The sequence below is a fragment of the Micropterus salmoides genome, unplaced genomic scaffold, assembly GCF_014851395.1.
Source record: "Micropterus salmoides isolate LMB-PRFRI ecotype aquatic unplaced genomic scaffold, ASM1485139v1 Ms_hic_scaffold_13, whole genome shotgun sequence".
In the NCBI taxonomy this organism is placed as follows: domain Eukaryota; kingdom Metazoa; phylum Chordata; class Actinopteri; order Centrarchiformes; family Centrarchidae; genus Micropterus; species Micropterus salmoides.
Window position 1 is genome coordinate 18,496,236 of NW_024040374.1, and position 23,880 is coordinate 18,520,115.

At 41.5% G+C, this 23,880-nt stretch overlaps 1 protein-coding gene across 1 annotated transcript in view; it reads left to right on the plus strand.

Moving 5' to 3' along the window:
- agbl4 (ATP/GTP binding protein-like 4) overlaps positions 1–23,880 on the plus strand; it is a 303,975-nt gene that overhangs the window by 136,070 nt on the left and 144,025 nt on the right. The window contains exon 5 of the mRNA XM_038715945.1: positions 22,720–22,936. Coding sequence (XP_038571873.1) covers positions 22,720–22,936 — 217 coding nt within the window. The remainder of the gene's footprint in view (positions 1–22,719; positions 22,937–23,880) is intronic.

Here is a 23,880-nt window from a genome sequence, read left to right on the forward strand (position 1 = left end):
GCTCTGTGAGGTTGTATGTAGACACAGCTAATATCAAAAACAATGCTAACATGCTTTTGCTAAATCTTTAACATATTCAATATTTTATAATAACATTGTAGCATAAAAACATTTGATAACACAAATTTGACGTAGATTTCATTAGTATAATAGTATTTGGTCATAAACTAAAGTATTTGACAAACTGAAATTGTCACTTGTAGTAGACCTAAATTTATTAGTTATGCATTTTAATAAATTTATGAGAATTGATACCCAATTATGAATTAAAATTCATAAAATCAAAATTTCCTCGTTAAGGGCACCACCGGAGTTGTTATAATCCTAGAGTCTCCGGACCTCTAGGTAGTTTTGAATAATTATACAATTATTACTAGTGATCAGTTAGTTAATAATCGCTCAATTATCTTAAATCAGTCAGTCAGTCTCATATCTAAAGGGTCAATTCTCTTGGCAGGAACTATAAATAGGCAACACACACAGCTCTTGATTATATTACAGTGAATTTATTCTCTAACTTAGGTGATAAAAAGATGGTTGGATACAGGGAACATAAACATTTGCTGAATAATGAGCCTGGAGGTTCGGTTGTGGGAAGCATTTGACTCATACGGCATAGAAGAACTAATGAAAGTAAACTAATGTCATAATTTAGGAAAATGGACATCTGATCACAGGACGTGTGTTAGGTCTTACTGCTTGTCGACAGCCTGCTTTTGGCCTGTTGCACGGGTCCCACGCTAGCTGCCGATCCTGGCTTTTTGCTAGGGATTCTCCAGGGTTCTCCGTGTCTGATTGAAAACGCCTCCTCCGTCTGGCAATTCGGCTGTTTTCAGGTTTCCTTCGTTGTAGCTGGCGAGACCACGTGGCTTGGTCTGACCTCGGTGAAGTTGGCTCGACGAAAAAGGCTTAAAATGGAACTTGGTCGTTCCTGAATTAGTCCCGTGTAACTTAACGGACTGATAACTTTAACAAACAAAAGAAATAAAGAAAATAAAACAAACTGAAGGGCAGATCGATGTCTCGGCACTTCACGTGTGTAGCTTCAAGCGAACAAAGGCCTGTTTGTTTCGCTGGTCGACTGAGGGCGTTGCCTGGCGCGGCACGCCGGCGCGTGCCGAAGCGTCCAGAGAGCAGAACAGAGTGGAAGAGAGCCAACAGCGAAGAGGAGAGCGCAGCGAGGTCGCGTGTCGCTCTTTTGTTGCCTGGGGCGTGGTTCCCCAGGGGGCGTCTCAGGTTTCCCAAGGGACTGCCTTTCTAAACTTAATGTCTAAAGAAAAGAAATCTATTTGCACGTATTATAATCAAACATTTTCCACAATCGAACCTCAATGGTTGAACGGTTGTACTGTTCTAAGCATTTGGTAACAGGAAACAATTGTCACATTATTGGTCAGGATATTTATACATTTAACGGCATTTCCGACGAGGGCATGTAATACTTATTTCGCCCACTTGGGGGAGCTCAGGTTACATGAGGAAAGCTTGGATTACATTAGATGAAGGAGTGTCTTGCTGAAAATAAAAACACTGCACAAGTAACTTCTTTTCAGCACTAATGTCAACAACAGATAGCAACAACAGTTAACATAACTACTCAAATAGAGGCAAACGTACTCAGGCAACTAAAGATTTAATTAACTTAATTAAATGCTTTGAGTCTTTGGAGACTGCAGTCCTTTGTCATCCAAAGTTCAGTGTCTGGACTATGTCACACTTGGGTGAGACAGGGGTTTTCCTTTTTGATGTGGTAATAAACAAAGAATAAGGTCAGTTGCCACGGAAACGTGTGTGGGGGCCAGTTTTGATAGGCTGTTCAGGGAGATGCCAATGGCTGGCTCGTGTCCCTTTGTCAGTTTAACAGTCAGGCCCCGCGTTATCAGCTTCGGAATCAAAAAGGTGCCAGTATTATGGTCGGGATAGCACTTAGAGAAAGCAACTTTGACCCCTCCCCTTCTTCTCTGGGGAGGAGAAAGGAATTTAGGGTAGCTCCAAATTTATTCAATGTAAAATGCACAAATCCACACCGTTGTTCACTACACACTTGATGATGGCGCTAGATGGAAAGTTAAGTTAAGTGACCAAAGTTAATAGAAGTTTTCCTTAAGGGGACATGAACATCTGTAAAGAATATCATGACCAGTGTTTCCTCTCAGGGCTCTACCCAAACACATGTGCTCCTAAATGAACAAAGTAACACAGAGTTTAACAAACAATTTATTATATAAATATTACTACGTGTGTGCTTCCTTCTCGTGCTCAACTTGTGTGAAACCATTGGAAGACTATGGAAGTGAAGACCCTGGTGTCTGGACACTCGGCATTGGTCTTAAAATATTGTCAAAGTGTTGTAAAATATTGAAACAGATGTTTTAAAAATTTGACACACTGAAAACAGCTTTTAAAATCCCTCATCAAAAAAAACTTTACTGTGTGAAGCCATCAGCACCCACACAATCCAGGCCACACCTAATGTAAACAGGACTGCTGAACAGACTACAAATAACTTTAGTAAAACAGATGTAAATCAGAACAAGGGGAACGTGTTGCTCTCAGGAGGTAGGTAGAAGGAGCACATATTGGCACACTGGCATCATGTGCAGTGGAAATCTGCATCTTTCCACTGCAGAGGTTCTTTCCACAAGATGGAGGAGAAACTAGTTTAAATTAGTGTATTAGTGTAATATTCTAACATTAGATAAAAAAATTACATTTTATGGGATTCATGGGATACTGTTAGTTTGTTAATGTTTATACATTAATTATATAATTTTACTCTTTAATATGACTTAATATGACGTATTGTCATTTTATGTAATAGTATACTATATAGCTCACCACTAGTATAATATTAGTTCCAGTTGGGCAAAACAGCAGTTACATGTTTGTGAGTTGTTTTCATTCATTAAATCCTTCTGCTGGAACAATGGCCTACAATGGTCTCTTAATTTGTTAATGCTACTATTACAGAAATAAACATAGCCATTAAGGCAGGAGGAGTTCAACATCTGAAATTTTAAAAAAGCAGTGCGCCGCTGCTGAATTATGTACGCCACTACTGAAATTTCCCACGATCATTAAACAATAACGTTACACTACTATTGTTTTCACTCACACACTGTACGACCACAGTAACATTAAACGCTTGGCTAGCTTCCTCTCCTCGTTCTTCAAAGAACATGAGCGTCATTTTGTGATGAAAAGTGGTGGGGACATAGGGGCTCAGATTAGGGGTGTGAAGCGACACTTAGCTCGTGAGACATCACAATAGGCGAAATTAGGTAAATGAGAACAAGACTAAAATATACTTAAACAGTGTTTTAAAGATATCCTCAATGCTGACATATAGGCGCAGGGAGTCTGGGGGGCCTCCTGCATTCTAGTGAAAGTTTCTGTAGCAGTTTATGGTGAAAATTAGTAAAAGTAAAAGGAAACACAAAATTCAGGTGGCATGTGACATTTCAAAATATATAGATATAACAGAATCTAAGTCAGTGCAGCTCTCAGGCATTCTGTGCTGCTTTCTGTTTCTCCTGTAGATCAACTTTTCTCCTGTAATATCATCCTTGCTGAGGCAACACATATGTAGGTGTGATTTAGTCTTCCCTCCTCTTTTGTCATGTTCACAGGAAGAGAACGGAAAACTTGGAAAAAGAGAATGTGTCAAGAAGTTGTTAAAGTTACTGACAGGTACTGCAGGTTTTGGGTCAATTTATAATCAGTAGCTTTTTTTTTTTTAGCTTAAGTTACTTTTTTTGGACAATTTTGCACATTTGTTTCTTCAGTTGCATTGCATGTTTTGTTGATGTGAAAAGCATTTTCATTTGTTTTTAAACTGCATATTTCAGAACACATTTGAACAAATTATGCTTTAAAAAAGTGGTGGGGACATGTCCCCAGTGTCCCCAGTGGAAATGACAACAATGTCAAAGAACATCTACGTGACAGGTGCTGTTATAAGAGCAGCGTAAGGAATCGAGAAGTGCGTAGTGAGTGTTTGATTGTCCAAGCGGCAGAAAGTGAAGGTGATTGCAAGCTGAGGAAAATATTCTGCCAGTAAATGTATGTGTAATGTAACAGTGTATCAGCATCTCAAGACCAAGAAAAGTCTGTCTGTTATTTCCCAAACAGCTGGAAAAGTGAAGCCGGTTAACGCTAGCAAAAGTCTCCCCTCCCATTCAGACTGCTCTAGTAGCTGTCTTTTGGCTGCATTTATAACTTGTCCAGTGTTGAGAACATTAGATACATTGTCAACTTTTTTCCTGTCCCTGTTCCTGTCACGTGATGAATAATGAAATTGGATCCCATCCTTCGCGAATTCCACAGGAATCCCGTGACCCACAGGATTCCTAAAAAATGTCAGCTTATAATGTCTTTCTCATGGTGGCATTAAAGGTACTGTATATGTAAAGTCAGTGGATTGATCCTCAGGGAACCATGAATGTTTGTACCAAATGTTGTGCCAATCTGTTCAGTGGACGCTGAGATATTTCACTGGAAAAGTTCACTGCTGGTGATACTAGAGGAAAAATGAGGTGAACACCGAAGTCAGTAGGATTCATTGTCTGGACACCATGAATGTATATACAAAACTTCCTGGAAATTCATATAATAGAGTAAACAGAGAAAAACACTAATTCGCTATTAGAAACTGTATTCTGTTAAGAAATATAAATGCCATGTCCAGCAGTCTAATGTTTTGCAGTATTGCCACTAATTTGCCAACTTTAAAGCTATTCATTATTAACTCATTTAGCACAGAAAATTCATAACAACAACAACAACGATGATCAAAGCAATAATGAACAAAATACCAGTGAAGTGAAATTAGACCAGGGCTGTCCAAAAACACAAGTGGCAGGAAATTGACCTACTGATGGGTGGGAATACATGTTGCAAAGCTAAAAGAGACAAATTTTTACTAAAAAGCTAAAATTGTATTTTGCAGCACAACTTTGCATGAATTTCTACAAGCCTCATGGGTGCTCTTCTGTAGGTGACCCTGCCCTTTCTCTGTGCATGTGTCAAAATGTTTCTTTCACCTTGGGGCATTTTGCCAAAATAAAGGAACTAAACGCTCTATCGTGATCATTTGATATATTGTTTGAATAAAAAGCTCAGCTGAATTGATCTGAACCCCAGATGTTATAATAAAATGTCTTATATCTTAGAGCCATGTATGTCTGACTAGGGAAAGGGTAGCGGTTCTAAAAACTGACAGAAGTGTCACTGTGTAGCTGCAGCATGTGGGGGACACAACTATACAGCTTCCTTTTTGCCACTGCAATGAAACACAGAAGTGCAGGCAGAGGCCATTTGCGTGTGTGTGTGTGTATTTTGTCTGAGAGAGAAAGAGATGGAGAGAGAAAGCAGGGTTAGGCGTCATACATGCATGTGAGTGTGTGTTTCGAGGGGTTAAATGAAAGTCAGTGTGCACACATGGGGCATCATAAGCAGACAATGAAAAATGAGAGTGGAGAAGCTGTACAACTAGTTTCCCTGTGGGAACAGCTACAAGCAGGCATACTTTGGTGATAATCGAGTGTGTGTGTGTGTGTGTGTGTGTGTGTGTGTGTGTATGTGTGTTTCAGTGTGTGTAAATGTGTAATATGGACAAACGTATTAAATGCACGGTTTAACTTAGTGTGTGGAGGGGGGATATATTCACATTAACCCTTTCAATTTCTCAGAGGCACCCTTTTGATAAAAGCAGAAACCAATTTCTTGGGAACCTCATCTTCAAAGAGTATCAATTCAGCCTCTGTCCTTGTGCGTTTTTTTTTTAAATAAGATATCACCTTCAATAGGTTCTGTACTGAAATGAGCCTTGAACTAATGTTGTGGTTAAACACCAGTTGGCTTCATTTTGTGCAAGTGAGTAAGAGATTTCTGTGCAAATTTCAGAGCAGCGCTGTGTTGGTAAAAAGATTTTGATGCCAGGTTTTTGTACATGTGAGGAAAGCCCTCACACCTACTACAAAGAGTCAGTCCTATATACCATGTTTGTATGTTTGTCTGTCTATCTCTAGTTTAATTTACCTCCAACTATGGAGGAGCAGCTACTGAGGTCATTTGGTGCCTACAATGTTTTGCTTTTATGCTAAAGGCCCCATCTTCATCATGCAATAATTACACTGAACAAAATTAAAAAACGCAACACTTTTGTTTTTGCCCCCATTCATCATGAACTGAACTCAAAGATCTAAGACTTTCTCTATGTATACAAAAGGCCTATTTCTCTCAAATATTCTTCACAAATCTGTCAAAATCTGTGTTAGTGAGCACTTCTGCTTTGACAAGATAATCCATCCACCTCACAGGTGTGGCATATCAAGATGCTGATCAGACAGCATGGGTATTCCACAGGTGTGCCTTAGGATGGCCACAATAAAAGGCCACTTGAAAATGTGCAGTTCTATCACACAGCACAATGCCACAGATGTCGCAAGTATTGAGGGAGCGTACAATTGGCATGTTGACTGCAGGAATGTCCAGAAATTGCCAGTCTTCTAGGCTTGCACAGAATATGAAATTCAGAGTAAGTATAGGTCAGAATGATCACATAGCAGTTCAGCTACTTCAAACATTTTAAGACAATCTGAACCATCTCTTGGTTTAAGTTTTATTTTTTTTCATTGACTCTTCTACAGCTTAGCCATACCATAATATGTTATGGTCTTTTGTGAAGAAGAAACTATACTAGGATCTGACGTTGTTGTTTGCTCTTTTGCCCTTGAAAGGAAATGGAAGGTAGGTGTTCAACAACCACTTCGCTTTGTATCTCCTTTGTTACTTTACACTCATATAGTGAATGCAGAGCACCACACAGCTCTCTGTTTAGACCGGCCGTGGATTGAAAGTAGCACGTCAGCAGTACAACACCTCAGCTGGAGTCCCATGTCAGTGTCTACAGTGTTTGCCCCTGTACTGCTGTGTGCTCAGAAAAGTTTTGACAATTCTCAAAGCCAATATCCAATCTCGTACTTATGTGCACGTGTTGGAAGAAAACAGATTTAACATACAGTGAGATGTTAAACAGCCGCAGACAGCTGCATTGATTAAAATTTAAATAATTGGGAAGAACTAGCGGGTGCTCATACACCAGGCAAATATGTCTTAGAAGTAATTTAGGTTTAAGTTATTATTACAGCAACACTGTCTTACCAGTGCCCTGTTTAACCCTAAGATTTGTCTGTGTCAGTATTTGCAAAGATCATGGTTTCTTTTTTTTTTCTTGTCATGGTATGGATGAGAAAAATCATCAACCTTTGAAATTACAAAATGTCAAACAAGGTGCGGTGTCTTTTGAAGAGAGGCAAGTTCCAGCTGCTCCACCATTATCTGAACACGAACTATGTTGGTGTCTGCTTGATCGGCACCTCCCTCTTAGTTTAGCTGCACCTGTTATGGCAGACTTACTGAGGGCTTTAAAGACGAGAAAAAAATTAAAAATTAAAATATTATTAACTTTACATGATATATAATAACATTAGCCATAACTGTACATTTAGTGATATATTGTACATACTACATAATTTGTATACCTGGAATGTATGTAATTATCCACCTGTTTGGTGTCTGTAGTAGTTTTACAGTACAGGCCTCTATGTTATTGCCGCTGGTCCACTCGTTACTTGTACATCACAGTCTTATCCCCCACTCCAGCAGCAGTGAGGAATAACATATAACTGTCCAGTTGGTCTGTTCTTATCTCATGTCAGTCCAAACAGTGCTCTCCTGACAAGTGGTATTTGACTCAGTCAGGAAAGGAGAGAAGTAAGAGACAGAAAGCGAGACAGACCATTCCACACCACCGGGATGTGAAACACTGCCAATCTTGTTGTCTGATAGAATAATCAGCATGCACTCGACAGGAGAGTGAAAATTGCCATTCACGCACAAAAACATGGCAAGGATAGTCAATTATCCGCGGGGTTTGTTTTTCTCTCTGTGCCATCCATTTGCATACCGTTCCTACAAGAAGGTGCTTTTGATGTAGTTAGACGATTCTGGTCAGTATGATATTATGTGAATGTGTCTTATTAGCGCTCGCTGTGTGCAGACAGGGAAAAGGTCATAATGTTTCTTTGTTCCCATAGCTCTTTTTCCTCAATTAAAGCTAATCACCAGAGCCCAACATTGATCCAGCCTTCAGCTTTTCTCATGCCTGGGTTCTGATGATCTGTGTGTGTGAGAGCATATGTATGCGAGTACTTTAACGTACTTTAATGTATGTGTGAAACAGAGAGCGAGAGAGAGCAAGTGTAGCAACACAGACAGAGACAGGTTGAATCATGTTCATACATGTGCCCGTGTGACCATGTGTGTAAATGTAAATGCCATTCTGTGATCTTCGGCACATCGAATGATTTACCTCTCTGGTGTAATGGAGCAATTTCTCTCTTTTTTCCCCCTCTATTCCCCATCTCTCATTTTCCTCCTCTTTCAATCTGCAGTAAAATATTCTCCCGTTTAGGTCTGTGACAAGTCATCTGTCACTCAGAATAGCGAGGGAACGGGCGTTTCTGATAGACAGGGCCCAGTATGTGTGTGTGTGCGAGTGTACTGTGAAATATGAGACCATTGTTTGTGGGGGTTTTTTTAAATTTGTTGTTTGGTTACACTGTTAACACCTAACTAAACCAATGATTGCCTCAGTGAAGAATGCAAAGTTTCAGTATGCATGAGATTGACTGCTTTCAATAGCTTGCAGAGATACTTTCATGAACAGAATATATATCTTCTGTCAGACTGTGAACCTCATATTGACATATCTTGCACGATGCTTCACGTCCATCCTCTTTCCAGAAGCAGTCGGACTCTTTCTTTCTCACTTTTGTGTCTCAAGAGTTGTTTTTATTTGTTTAACCATGCCAGATATTGAATTTTATAGAATGAGCTTTGGGGAAGAAAATGATTTTTGTAAGTGAGCAGGCACTGGAGCCACGTGAGTTAGGCTGAAAAGTTCTTCATTCAGTGATCGCAATATCCTATTCTCTTAAGATTAAATGTTATGATAGAACATCGCAGAGCTATCTTTGACACGTTCTTTTCAGATATAATGTCTATAAGTGCTCATCATGCCTTCATTCGGATATAAACAAGTTTCCTGTTCTCCAGCACACAGGAACTAAAAATGACTCTTAACTGATGTCAGTGCTACAGAGGGAAATATCTGTTTTGATACCATCTGTGAAAATGTAACTACATATTTGAGACTGAATCATTTTCAGTGATTTATTTGACTTTGGCATAATATATCAGTTCAAATCAGCTTCCCTGTCCAGAAAACCATTTCAGGTTTGGCAAACCATTCACTGGAAAAGAAAGTGTATGATATCTTGTACACGTGTCAGCATACTAGATGGTTGAAATGTACAGCAGGGGGTTTAGTATCTAATTCAATTAAGTGTAGTATCATTGAAATAAATCTTACCTTGTGTTTAGACTATGTCAGAGATCCATAGTTTGTCAGTGAAACTAAGACCAAAGCCCACTGGTTCCCACTGAAGACGCAGATATATTTAAAAAAGAGTCATGAATACACACTTACATTTCAACAACCAAAAAAGCAAAATAATTTCATAAAACAGTTGGGCAGTGTAGTCAAACAGGAGTAAAAAGTGCATTTGTTGGGACTATTTTCAGCTGCAGATTAGTACACACAATTTGGTGCTCTTGTGAGTATTTAAGGCAGCAGGACATTGTATGCGGGATCGACTCAAAATAAACTGCAGTGCCCATGTTTATTGTAATGAAGAAGCATGTCACCCAGAGCAGTGGTGCATCTCATTGATGTGTTTTTAATAGTTTTGGGACAACGATTGAGCTCTAAGGCACAGAGGAATAAGCTATATCAGGCTTTGACTTGTTGGTTTTTGTCTTTTCAAGTGATTTGTTCAATAAAAACAATATAGAATATCACCAGTCTTGTCAAGGTGTTAATGTTTTGTCCTCTCCATATATCTTTATGGGGTTTACAAAATATCAAAAAAGAATTTGTCCAGCATGAATGGCAGTTTCCTATCCTGTAGGCAAATGCTGCGCCTGGTTTGCTTATTTTTTTCCTTTTAAATGGCTAGTTTGTTTGTTTTCAAATGAAAATGCAAGTACTACATCATAGTGTAGATTCACACTTGTTTTCTATATTTATGTCTTTGACGTTCAGCAGGCAGCTGTGTGCTGTGGTGGGAATAATAGGCTGGCTTTTTGAGAGCCATAAGCCTTTAAGGGCATTGTTGCTCTGGGTGCTGCAGCCACCGGCTCTCTTCTGTAATAGCCTGTAATTCCTTCTGTCTAGTATAATCACCAACACAGCCTGACAGCAGGCGCATGTGGACAAACACTCACATATATACACACACACACACACACACACACACACACATATATCTATATTTATATACAGTGAGAGAGTGAAATAGAGTGGGAGGAAAAAAGGCTTTTATCAAAGAGTCATATTCACATAGAGGAGGTTGCGGTCACTCCTGCGCAACCGTCTCCGCGTTTGCAGACGTGTGTCAGTACATACTGTACATTGACCCGTGTCTCTGCAATCCCTTTCAGATTGAAGGTGAGAAGAGAAGATTATTTAGGCAAAGGTCAAGAGAGTCCAGCAGTTACAGTAATCCAGGTGTGTGTGTTTGTCTCCCAAAGCTCTGAGGCAACCTGTGGCCCTCATCTCCCACACAAGCCACAAGAAAGTGTACGTGTGTGAAGAGTGTTCATGTGTGGGTTTGGGTGGGAGTTGAATGGTACAGGTGCCAGACTCTCCCCCTACAGCCCCATGGCGGCCAGAGAAGTTAATTGGCAGCATCTGGCTGTCTGAGAGCCCAGGCGCCCATCCACCCAACCCCTTCTACCCCACCCTGTTCCTTCTCCTCCCTCCTCCCTCCTCCCCTACAGCACCCCCCCCCGTGGGTGCTGCTACCCCTGGCACACACATGGTGACACCAGTCTGGCTGCAAGCTGTGAACGTGGCGCGTGTGTGTGTGTGAGTGTGTGTGAGTGTGTGAGATACCGGGGAGTATGGAGGCAGACAGGGCAGCCAGGCCCCCAGCTGCCACCGTCGTGCCAAGGGAAATGCGGGCAGACAGGCTGGCATCTCTGTGCCAAGGCCAGCAGGGCCCTGAGGGAGGATAGAGAGGCAGGGAGAGAGGGAGGGGGCAGGAGACAGATAGAGATTTTGGATGAGTACAATTCTACTGATCTTGTGACAGACACAACATGGGGTTTGCGTGCTGATCACGCTACAGTACAAGCAGCTGTGACGTGGCCTCAAAGTCCATCTACCGAAAATGTATCAATCAGGCAGTAATTTTGACAACGTTGATTCTTCACACTCATTCATGAAGTAAGATACATTAGCTGTTTACAATTTAAAACTTTAATTGACATTTGTTATAATTTCTGACGTTATATCTGACAACTAAGAGATGATGACTTGATAACATAATCATAGATTAGATGGATAAAACACTGAAGAAAATAATTTCTAGCTCTACACTAGAAACATCAAAGTTCGTCTTGTGTAGGATTCAATATCTTTGGTGTAAGTTAGTAACTTTGCTGCTACAATACAGTGAATCCGAGATGTAAGAAGAATCCTCATACATGTACCCATACAGTGTACTTTATTAGTAGTACTGTAATATCACCAGTAGTAGTTGCACACTAGGAGTTGGTTTTTAAAAGGTTTATTCACAGTGTGATGCAAATTTTTATTGACAGTAGAGAAACAGACAGGAAACACAGGGAGAGAAAGGGGGGTACAGCTGGGGATGTTGCTGTTACCTGGTACTGTATGTGTCTTAACCACTAGGCCAGCAGTTGGCAATAGGCGGCCCGCGGTCCAAAGCTGGCCCGCCAGCAATAATATCTAACCCCCAAAACATTAATAGTGGCTGGTGCTGAAACAGATCTCAGTCATGACAGCAAAAGTTACTCACATAATCACTTCCTCTTGAGTGATGGCTTCAAAATAAAAGTGCAAGAACATCTTTGCAGCTGTACTTTATTTTGTATTTAATTGAGAACTTTTAATTTCAAAAGTTCTGAAGGAAATTCAAGAGTCTCTGACTTGCTTGACACACCTCTGAAAAGGCCATCAGAAAACGTGAGATCGCATTCCCCTGAATGAGAAACGCAGGAATTTCCTCTGCCTGGAGATACTGAGGAAATGAAAATAAGCGTCCATAGGTTGATGTGGACCAATCGCCGATAGGAACACACTCCTGCACATGCTTAACTGAGGACATGTAAAACAATCTCTTCTACTGACTGGGTTAAACAGGCACATAATAAATGATGGATTATAAATGATAACTTGACTATGCTCTGGCCCGCCATCTAATGACTTGGGAAAAAAATGCCAGATGCCAGACTTACTTGCCGACCCCTGCACTAGGCTGTGTGTCTGCAAGTACATAACTTTAGAAATGATAAATTAAGAAATTATTACCACATTAAGAATAATTTAAATTGATAAACATTTTATTTGCTCAGAGTGGCACGGTGGTGCGGTGGTTAGCACTGTCGCCTCACAGCAAGAAGGTCGTGGGTTCAAACCCTGGTTGCCCCGGCCTTTCAGCGTGGGTTCTCTCCAGGTGCTCCGGCTTCCTCCTACCATCCAAAGACATGCAGGCTAGGTTGATTGGTTACCCTAAATTGTCCTTAGGTGTGAGTGTGAATGCTTGTTCGTGTGGCCCTGCGATGGACTGGCGACCTGTCCAGGGTGCACCCTGCCTTACGCCCGATGTCAGCTGGGATTGGCTCCAGCCCCCCCGCGACCCTGTATGCAGGATAAGCGGTTGACAATGGATGGATGGATTTATTTGCTCAGTACATGTATTCACATGATTTCTGTTCATCCGCTACACGCTATTTTTTAATATTGTCAGTAAGATATTCAAAATACTATAACAATTTTGAAATGAACCTAGTTCGGTTTAAAAATATACTGTATCATAATAACATGACAGGACCCTGGTGATAGGTGAAATGATTGCATTTTTTTTAACAAGCCCAAATTGTGTAAATGAACCATTATTGCAAAATCAGCAACACTGATTGTGACTCAAGGAGGATTTATTATTTATTTTACTTGTCATTGCATTATTCAAGCTGTTGCTTATTTTCCCACACCAGCAATTCATTCAGATCAGTGTAATGGGCTACAGGAGGTGAGCTCATCTCTATGTGGAATTTAATAAAAAAGTGATTTCAGAATGTGTCATGTGTGTTGTATTGCTTTCAACTGAGTACATTTCCAGAGAGAATGATCTCATCACTCTGTGTGACCTTATTCCATACACACACACGCACACACACACATACAGGGAATATAGTGGCAGTGATGCTGATGCTTGATCTTAGATCACTTGTCCCACTGTTACTGGCTTGACTCAGAGGGCGAGTCAGTGTCTTCTTTCTTCAGATTTAAACAAAAACAAAAATTGAAATACACATCGAATCTGATCATTCAACGAATTAAAATAAATTTAACACGGAAAGAAAAAATAAGCAAAGAAAGAAAATGAAAGAAAGCAAATACAGAGAAAGAAAATGAAAGAAAGACTGACAGAAAGCAACAAATATAGAGAAAGAAAATGAAAGAAAGAAAGTAAAAATAAAGACAATGAAAAAGATAGAAGAGTCAGTGGGCTTGGTCATGCTCTGGTCTTCCCCTGTGGTATGTTATAGAGAACATCACTAATGGACTAATGGACTGGACAAATAGAGTTACATCTACTGTATGATTACATGGTCATTGGTACTGTGCCAAACATATGCACATCATATACCTTGATTGTAGTGTGTGTGTGTCTCTGTGTGTGTGTGTATGTATATCTGTTGTCTTTGTCTGTGCATGTGTCTGGTCTCTTGGAACATTATTATTATGACTTAGTCTGGCGCCAGTCTGTCTATTTGGTCCACACTCAGACACACACACACACTTGTGTACACACACACACACACACAGATAATGTGATGGGAGTATAATGTTGCAGTCTGGGAAATGCAGCATCACACAATTATAGATGGACAGTCGCTTTGCTCTCCTCTTTCAAACTAACACACACACACGCACACACACACGCACGCACACACCTCCCACTCCCACTAGCATGCACACCACCGCCACTCACCAGGGGCTTAACGCTGACATCATCATTTTATTAGATGTGTGTGTGTGTGTGTGTTTGACTTTTGTGTATTTTCTCTGTACCCCCCATTATTGCAGACGAATGTGCACCTGCCCTGTTGCCCCATAGGGGACCAGCGGCGCCATAGTGGCGAGGGCACAGTGATCATCTGCTTTTTGCTAATTGCCCTGCTGCCCCACAAGACGCAGGGGAGCTAGCTAGCAGGCCCCGCATGCTCAATCTAGCCGAGACCCTCTGGGATATATACGTGGGGCATGACTTACTTTTTTTTCGGCTGCAATTGTGCATTGATTCGGAAAAGCCTACAGTACAGTCCATTGAAACAGAGTAACTGAGAGATGACTTTAAACTGCCAGTTTGTCTTGGTCTTCATTTTGAAACCATCTCTAAAATGAAATAATACCTTTTGTCCATCTAGTTATGAAGTTATAGATCATATAGCCTTTAATAGTCAGTGTATATCATTATAGTGTGCTTAGTGAAAAGAAAACACATCTCACTGAACAAGTAGTTATCGTGCACTGGAGTTGGGAGTCTCGCTATATCTCTATCTCTCTCTCTCTCTCTCGAAGTTTTCTACTTTTACCTCACCTACAGGTCACCTCTCACTCAAAGGCCCTCTACTGGTCCATGCAGGCAATGTTCTGTGGTAAAGTTATGTATTTCCCCTTTTTAACATTGACAACCACCTGGATATTTAATTTTAATTTCAGTTTATTTGTCTGCACATATCTAAGAAACACTAAATTAGCTGAACATATTGTGCAGTTATTAGTGATTAAAACACCCCAAGGAGCTTCTTAAATCACATTCTCTGGGAGTAATCAGGGAGACGTCTTAAGATATCAAATGAAAACTGCGTTGGACACCTACTGATGAAAAAGAAAAAAATATGTATTTATATAGTCACCCTCTCAGGGTACATGAGTTTGAGCTGCTACTGTGAATCCTCCAGTATTTTCATCTCTGTGTGTGCCATCTCAGGAGTGATAAAATCCCATGTGAATGTATGAGTGCTGTACATCCCTCACATTTCTATCAGATTTAGAGTGGAACAGATTAGTTTGAGAGAGAGGCGATGGCTAGAGCACACACACTCATATTTACATTGCAGAAATTTACATGACAAGAATTTGGTATCTGCTCTTATCCTGGTGACTGTGGTCAGTGAAACAGAGTGTGTTTCCATTTCTATTTTCAACAACATGACAAAGAATAGTGAGTGTGTGGGTCAGAGTCAAAGAAAATAAAATCACAAGCACGAGGTAGAAGGTTGTTTTTTTTTTTCAACTAGACTGAGATTTGACTCAGAAGTAAATGACGATATGAGGAGAGGGTAACATCAAAAGAGATGAATTACTGGAAGAGATGGATTTTTCATTTAGGTCTAAAAGCTGCCAAACCTGGGATTAGAGGAGCAAAGAAATGGACTAATTAAACTGACCAGCAATCAATATATCTATATGAATATCATATCAGAGGGAAACAATGAAGACCTGAGATGTAACAGCTTTTTACAATGCCTTTAACAGGAAGTGGTGTAAAAGACCACCTGATGAGAGTACACCTCCTGGGTGTTTTGATGCAGCCATCAGGTGTTTTGATGCATCCATCAGGTGAGAGTCTTATTCTGCCATGTTTCAGCCTCATCAGAGGGCTGTTTCTGACCTGAGAAGGCTGCTAAAGGTCTGTTGTCTCCACATGTTTGCGACTCCCAGCTCTCTCGTTACAGGAAAGTCCATAATTCACGAGGGTTATTGCTTCCTGCAAAACCTTACTGCTGCCAGCCAGAAGACCCTACCAGTAGTGTTAATCCCAGCTATTTCACATCATCAGACCTGGTCGTAATGTGCATCTTCTCGTGTCCTGCAGACACGCTGCTGCAGGAACTTATGATTATCCTCTGTTAATGGTGAAAATGAATGTTACTGGGTTTCATCTCAGAACTGCCACACTTGAGAGGCCAAATCAGAATCCATGACTTCCTCCTGCACATTTGATGCCCCTTCTTCACTGGTCGTGTAATTTAGTCCCAATCGAAGGACACATTCTCGTAAAGCCTAATAAATATACTGTCCAATATACAGCAGGCCAACCAAGTCACAAAGCAAGCACAGGTTGCCTAGTAACAGTGTCTCCTGAAAGCTTTGTTGCAACGCAAAATTTGCATAGATGGATGCCTCAAGAATATATATCCCACCATGTTTACACACAAGTGCACACATGCACGCGTGCTCTCTTCCCCGCACACATGAATATACATAGCCACACGTTTGACACTCCTCAGATGATTCGGGGCTGTTTTCTGCTTGACTTAGTATGCAAAACAAGAATATGGGGCCGTGTTTTAAAAACAATGAGCCTATCTAACATCTGGCATCACTTTAGAGTGCCAAGAAATATTGCCTCTTCAATTATTGGCATAGTAACACAGAGGGAGGAAAGAAAAACGGCATTCAATATGAAATATTTACCAAATGGGCTAACTATTTGCCTTAAATGAGCTGGTGGGAATGTGCAGAGCATGACAGCTGTACGGGCATATTGGAAGACATTTAACCGTCCTAACAGTTGACAGGATGAACGTTTGACAAGCTGAAAGAGACAACAGTGAGACAGAAAATACAAGAGAGTGGATGAGTGGATGTGTGCGCGTCCAGGCCTCCTGTGTCTTGTCCTATGTGCATTTGCCTTTGTCTGTGAGAGAGCTCAGAGCAGCAGTGATTGGCGTGTCCTCTACGCTTGATTGATTTGAAAATATAGACAAGATGTCGCCTGTATGAAAGCTACCAATTTTTAAGCCTTCATCTAGAAACTTCAGAGAGACGCCGGTGCCATCAAAATCAGAGCGGGAGTTTGTAGCCACCAAGGGTTCAGAAAAGTCCAGGCAGGCAAAGTGACACCTCGCTAAAGGCTGCCTGCTAGCTCTATGAAATCCTCTTTTTTTTATTTTCCCCTTCTCTATTTTTTGTCCCTTTCTCGCTGACTTTGTCTCTTTACTTGTCTCCTTCTCTATTTGTCAGCCTTTGTCTAGTACTTCATCCTCTCTTTTTCTCTTTGCTCTGCGTCTTTCTCTTTATTCTGTAAGGCTGTGATGAGACGCTCTGGCAGTTAACTTGTCCCACAGCTCGCTGTCAAAGGAATGACCTTGATGTAGCTCACATACGGTTTGAGTTTGCTGCTTCGTGTCAGTTTATGACTCTTTGCATATTCCTGTTTGTGTGTGTGTTTCTGTGTCTCTGTAATCACTGAATTGTAAAACCATGTGTGAGTGCGTTATCGTCTTGGGGAAGCTTCTCTATTTTTTTTTCCCCCTTATCCAACGCCGTGATAATTCTGTTTGGGAAGGACGGCACTGTACCACGTCAAGAGATGGGCAGGGGAGAGGCACAGGGAGGTACCATTTAGATAAAACAAATTGCCAGCTGCCAAGCAGGAGCAGCCACCGCTTAGAAAAAAAAAACCAAAGCGACTGTGTGCATTAGTGTGCATGTGCTGAGGATTGTGTGCATATTTTTATTTTTTTATATTTGTGTGCGTGACTGTGGTGCCTAAAGCAGGTACAGCCTTAGCTTGTAGTTCAGGCCTTCCAGGCGGTCTCTTTCCATAAGAAGTAACAGAGCTATTTTCTCTGGCCTATAACTATAGTGCTGTGATGGGACAAGCAGCAGTAATTAAAATCAATAGCCAGGACTTTTCCAGTCTCCGGCAAGGTCACACGCTGCCCAGTAGAGAGAACAAGAAGGAGAAACAGAGAGAAGTGGGATTACATGGATGGGCAGAGTCAAACAGGGAAATATGTAAAGAGGTGAGGTGTCATCTTATTTTAATTAACCTGCACCTTGGAGGGCTGGCACCACAGTAATGTACCAGTGTGCGCGTGGGTTTGGGATGAGTGTGTCACATGGAGGTTTATTTTGTCCTTGCCGGCCAGTTTTATTCACAGTATGCTCTTCTTCAAACCCATGCGGTTTTAGGAATAATATTCATGTACCATTGGGGGGAAAACCATTTGCAATATTTTTCCAAGATTAACCATTTGTCTTGTTTTTTGTCTTCTACTTCTTTGTCCAGCTTTACAGGCTGTAAGACAAGGCTAGTAAGGTGGCTCCAGTGGGAAGGCTGGGTGTGGTATAGCTAGCCACTGGCTGCATTAGTATTCTGCTGAGATAGCCACATGCAGATACATTCTCCTTTCTCCTCTGCTGAAGGAATAATCAGCCCTTCTTTTCTCTCCCTTCTTCTCCTCTGTCTGAGAGAGGCCAAGTGATTTAGCTTTTTGTTTTACTAGGTACCTGTAGGGACATCTTCTAGTGTTTGGAAATGCATGCAAGTGTGTTCACTGGGCATTTCTATGCAAGTCTGTCACCAGACCTGATGTATTAGGTGTCTGAGCAAACACATAAAACTCTCATGTGTCTCCTTCCTGTCCTCGCTCTTCGGAGGTGAGTCAGAGAGAGAAGTTCACTCCGACAGAGTTAGCGCACAGAAGTCTGCCCTGTTTGTTGATTATCAAGTCCTGTTCCTATCACAGCCCTGATAGCATCTTCATCTGATCTGCTGCCAGAGACGCTAGCTCAGTAGCCAGCCCCGCCATCACACAGCCGCTACGCTGCTAGCCACCATCCCTTCCCGTATATCTCCGTATCAGGCGCAGATCTGCCATCACCTGCTCTCTCATCTTCTTCTTATCTCCTTATTCCACCTTTCTCCCTGCTCCCAACATCCCAAACACACAAGTCACTCACTGTCCTCATCTTCTCCCCCCTTTTATCCTCTTCTGTCAGAGCGCCTGCCAGAACTTCTATGGCAGCGCAGTTGTTCCCCATGCTTGGTCGTAAACTGTCAAGGCAGAGTCGCTGAGTGACAGGACAAGACAAGAGGGATTTGGAGAAAGACAGGAAAAAGGAAAGGAGACAAATACAGTGACTTGCATGAATGCAACATCATCTGACCATGTCAAAGAGGTGAGCGCTTAACACAGTATTATACAGCTGCAGTTTCAGGATACCCCCCAGTCCTGGGACCGCAGTTCTAAGACCGTGGTTCTTTTGCAACAGCGCCGTCTAGTGGATTGGGGGTGGTAATGTAAAGCAACACGAAAAAATGACACAAACCCTACAGCTGTGCACAGACAGGGTTAACTGGTTGACATGCATATAAGAGAGAATGCGGACACGGCGGATGCGCTTATTCTCCTCCTTGCTATAAAAAAGCATGCTATATTATCGCTGCCATTGGTCAAGTTGATAATTAATGGCAGGCCAAAACGGCCCTCTGGCCACTGGGAAATGTCCCAACTCTCCCGACAGCCAAACTGCTAGTGCTCTCACCTATCTTTGTCGTCCTCTCTTTGATACTGCTAGCTAGCTAGCTAGCCATGTTAAGTGACAGCCCCCTGAAGCCGGTTAGTCTAACCTTAACCATCACATGGTGTGTGCCCACACCTAAGTTATTGATCTCCATAAGCAGAGGTTGCATGGGTGCACGTGGACGTAGGCTACTATGTAGCCTATCATCCTGGACTCACACAGTCTACGTATGGACCACGCTTTTGTTCCGTCCTCAGCCTGGCATCAACTTCCACTGGATGCCTCTCAGCATTTCAGCAGCAGAGTGTGCAGCCTGCCCCACGTAAATGACTTATTTTTAATTTGTCCTTTTGTGCTTCTACTACCTTCTTCACAGCTCTCTGTGGCCCGCTTTTGTTCTGTCATTCCACAGGGAGCATTTCAGAATAAGAGCATTTTGCCTGCCTTATTTTGCTGACATGTTTAGATTTTGTTGATTTGGTGATTGGTGCTTGCTTTTTGTGCTTCTACTATGAATACTATGATCTGCACAGTTCATCTGCTCTGTGCTGTTTGACGGAAGCCGCGCAGAAATACACCGGCTGTGTATTCTCTCTGTAGCGGAGTGGAGAGACACTCCGGGACACACTGCAGCGCTTCTGGTGTGAGTACAAGCATTGACTAGAATGGCTGCGATCAGCTCTGGTAGCCACGACGCGGATGGACTCAGTGGACTTTCGGAGTGGGTCAGGGGTCATGTAAACTTGGCATAAATGACTTGGTAGCAGGTGGGCCCTGTGATGAAGCACCGCCCCCGTCTCTCTCTCTGTTTCTCTGCCGGTGTTAAGAGCTTCCACGCAGCTGGCCACATGTTTTAGTGTTTGTGTGTATAAAGCCTTTTCAGACAGCGAGCAACCCTCCTCCTGTGTACTGTTTTGGATCCGCGGGGTCTCGGTGTGCTCCTCATGTGAACAAACGCCATTGTAACCATGGCAATGGCTGCTGTACTGAATCTCCGCAACTGTATTTTCTTTAATGACTAGGCCTATAGAAAACATTAAGTAGCCTATAGGCTATGTAGTAGAAATGATTGAAATATAGATGCGTTTATTTTTTTGCTGTTTGCTTTATAGACATGGGTGACTGAACATTGTAATCAATAGGTTTTGGGCTGTAGGAGTTCTTTTTGCATTATAGACCTATTTACTTTCGTTGTTCTAGGTTATTTTCACGTTCAGTGAACATGGGTGTGTGTGACATGATATGATTGAGCAAACTTAGTATATCTCACTCCATTCTTTAAAAGTGTAGCCTAGACTTAATTTTTGTGTCTAGCCTTGTACATTTGTATTTGCCTATTGTTAGTGTAGCTAGCTAGCCTAGGCAATTTTTTTTTTTGAGGGTACACCCATTGCCATAGCATACCTTGAAAACTCAGTGTTCACATAGGCAACTTCAATGATCAGTCCCAAAAGTCAGTAGAACATGGTGGCAAAGACTATACCTGGTTTGATACCTGTCACATCAACAAATTAGCGGTTTGGTGGTTTGTGTGAACAGCGAGTCAAATTCCCGGCCTGAATTACTGTGCCAGTCCGCCCATGGATGACACAGTGTGAAAAGAAAACATGTCGAGTAAGCAGAGAAGTTTTGTAGACTGCAGCAGGACTGTCCCATACCCCATCGATCCTTCATGAGGTGCATGTATCAGTCAGCTTTATTTCACTGTGGGCTCAGCATGCAAGTACAAAGTACACAACCATGGCACACAACGGAGAAGACATAGAAGGCTCAACGCATGCAGCACATCACAAACACTGCACAAAGCTCAACATCACAAGAAATATGACACACTGATACACAGATTAGACGCTTACCTGTCCCTCATTCTACAGCATTCTACTAAATTGCTCACACACTTACACTACAACTTGAGAATTAAGTGCACATTTTCTGCCTATCACTCAGGACTGCAATTCTAAATTACACATCATGCAAAACACAGCGTATAGAACAATGCTGTCATAGTCGTCATAATTAAAATCTCTTTTGTTCCCTGGGAAATTGCTGCCTTTTAAAATACAATGCTGAAAACACCAGGTGGCCACATTTGATACTGGCAGGCACAAACTGGAATATAAAATTATTCAGTTGCCTGATAAATTAGAAGCACAGGTCAAAAGGTGAGTTCACTTGTGTTTGGAGTATGAATGTCTGGAAAACCTTTAAGGAGACAAGCAAGGAGAGCCAATGAATGACATATACAGTAAGTCATTTTTGTCAACCATGATGTACGAACATCGGTAGTGGGTTTCTGTCATTCTTCACTCACAATACAAAACTGGAATTAGGGTGACTGGGTGTCAGTTTGCATGCATGATCGCTGAGTGATCTTATGTATACGCTGTTTGATCATTCACCACCAGTCAGTTTTGTTGCTTAATTACAGTGGTTGTGTCTTTCATTTTTGAAGGGAAACAACCTTCTGAAAGACACAGATATTTGAAATCTCAAAAATTAAATCAATTTCCCTTTAATCTATTAAGCTAGTTGACTATTTATCACTTGTATTGTTTTGCGGTTCATTCATTTTCCTTCTATTCTATCTATCTATCTAATCTATTGGTTTCATTTTGTTATGTCTGTGCTTCCTGAGTTTGCCTTAAATAATTAATGGCAATTGTGATGTTTATATGACAAATAATGAATCACAAAGCCGTGATTAATCATCAGTAATTGTTGTTTGCTTAAAATCTACTCTACCCTTAATAAAATGAGCCCTCAATGTTGAATTTTTTGATAATTTATCAGCGAATTGTTGAGCATATATTGTTGTTTGCATATAAACTAAACAAACAAAAAAACATAAATCTTGTGTGTTTGTTTGTTTTAACATTCACCCTTCACAAGTTAAAACCTCTCAGACATCAGGTTATACCTCCTCACTTCTTTTAGTCCTTGTACTCCTTTTCCAGCTGAACGCAACATCTCTGGAAGACGACAAAGTTGATGCAACTTCTGCATTATGATTTCTCAACTCTCTGTGTAGAACTCATTCACTGTTTCCTTGCTGTCATATACTTTTTGCACTTTTTTCTTTCTCTTGCAAATTTGCTGTGCCCTCATTGTTCCTCATATCTCCGCATATCTCAACCCGATGCGGTCTTAACCCTTTCTAGACCTCATGTCCTTGAATTAAAAGACCTGTCTGGTAAATGACCTCTCTAATTTCTCTATAATGCGTTTGTCTTTTGCTGTTGCAGGCAGAGGCTACCAGCCAAAAATGTGTATTACTACCGTTGCCCTGACCACCGGCGCAACTATGTAATGTCCTTTGCCTTCTGTTTTGACCGAGAGGACGACGTATACCAGTTTGCCTACTGCTACCCCTACACCTACTCCAGACTACAGCACTATCTGGCCAGCCTGGAGCGCAGGAACCTGCCCTACCTGCAGAGAGAGCAACTGGGACTCAGTGTGGTGAGTTGGAAGGTGGAATGCGCTGTAAGCAAGTGGAGGAGAAAGTGTGGGGAGGTAGTGGTTATGCTGGAGCAAAGTCGAATGGTGGTGAAGATTAGGTGTTGTAGTGTGTGTGTGTGTGTGTGTGTGTGTTCAGAATAAGGAGACCCAGATTGGTAACTTAGGTGTGCCTGCCGGTCATAACTTCAGCCTCTCATGTTATTATTAGGATTGTTGCACTCTGAGATGACGGACTGTAAGCCTCTGGGTGTGTGTGTGTGTGTGTGTGTAAATGGCTCTGTGTTTAATCAGCGGAGCTCTCACCTCGGCAGTAGGAGCTAGTGTATCATACACGCTGCCTCCAGTCTTGTCTGCTCTTATCAAATAATTGTAGGAGAAAAACTCATTAGAAATGCTTGGGAGATTACGACTTTTTCCTCTGTACTCCAACATTTGTCAGGGAAAGGCTTGCTGCAAGGTGGGGGGGTGGGGGTACCATGAAAGTAAAGGTATTTGTAAGGAGCACCTGACCTTTGGGAATTTTAAAACCATGGCATGAAACAAAAAAAAAAAATTGTTTGTGAATGATAATAACATAAAATTAAGTATTCCGGATTCTAATTGTTGTTATATTTCAAAACCAGCTTCAGTGCAAATTCAGTCACTTGTTAACCTTCTTTTTTACAAGTTATAATCCTTAAAATCTCAGTTTCGATTGATTTGGTGAGATCTGTGGGTTACCGGTTGTAACAGCAGGTGTGTTGTACTACAGGTCCCCAATATTCTGTTGTAAAAGTGCCTTAAACAACTACTGTATCAGTAATACAACACAAGTAGAGCAACTGGTGTGTCTATTTACAACACAGCCAACCACACCGTGTGCCGAGAGGATTAAAAGCCATCCAGTATTTCGCCATTTGAACACTTCTAATGTGAAGCAGCAGCAATAGGAAATGTTCGGTTTG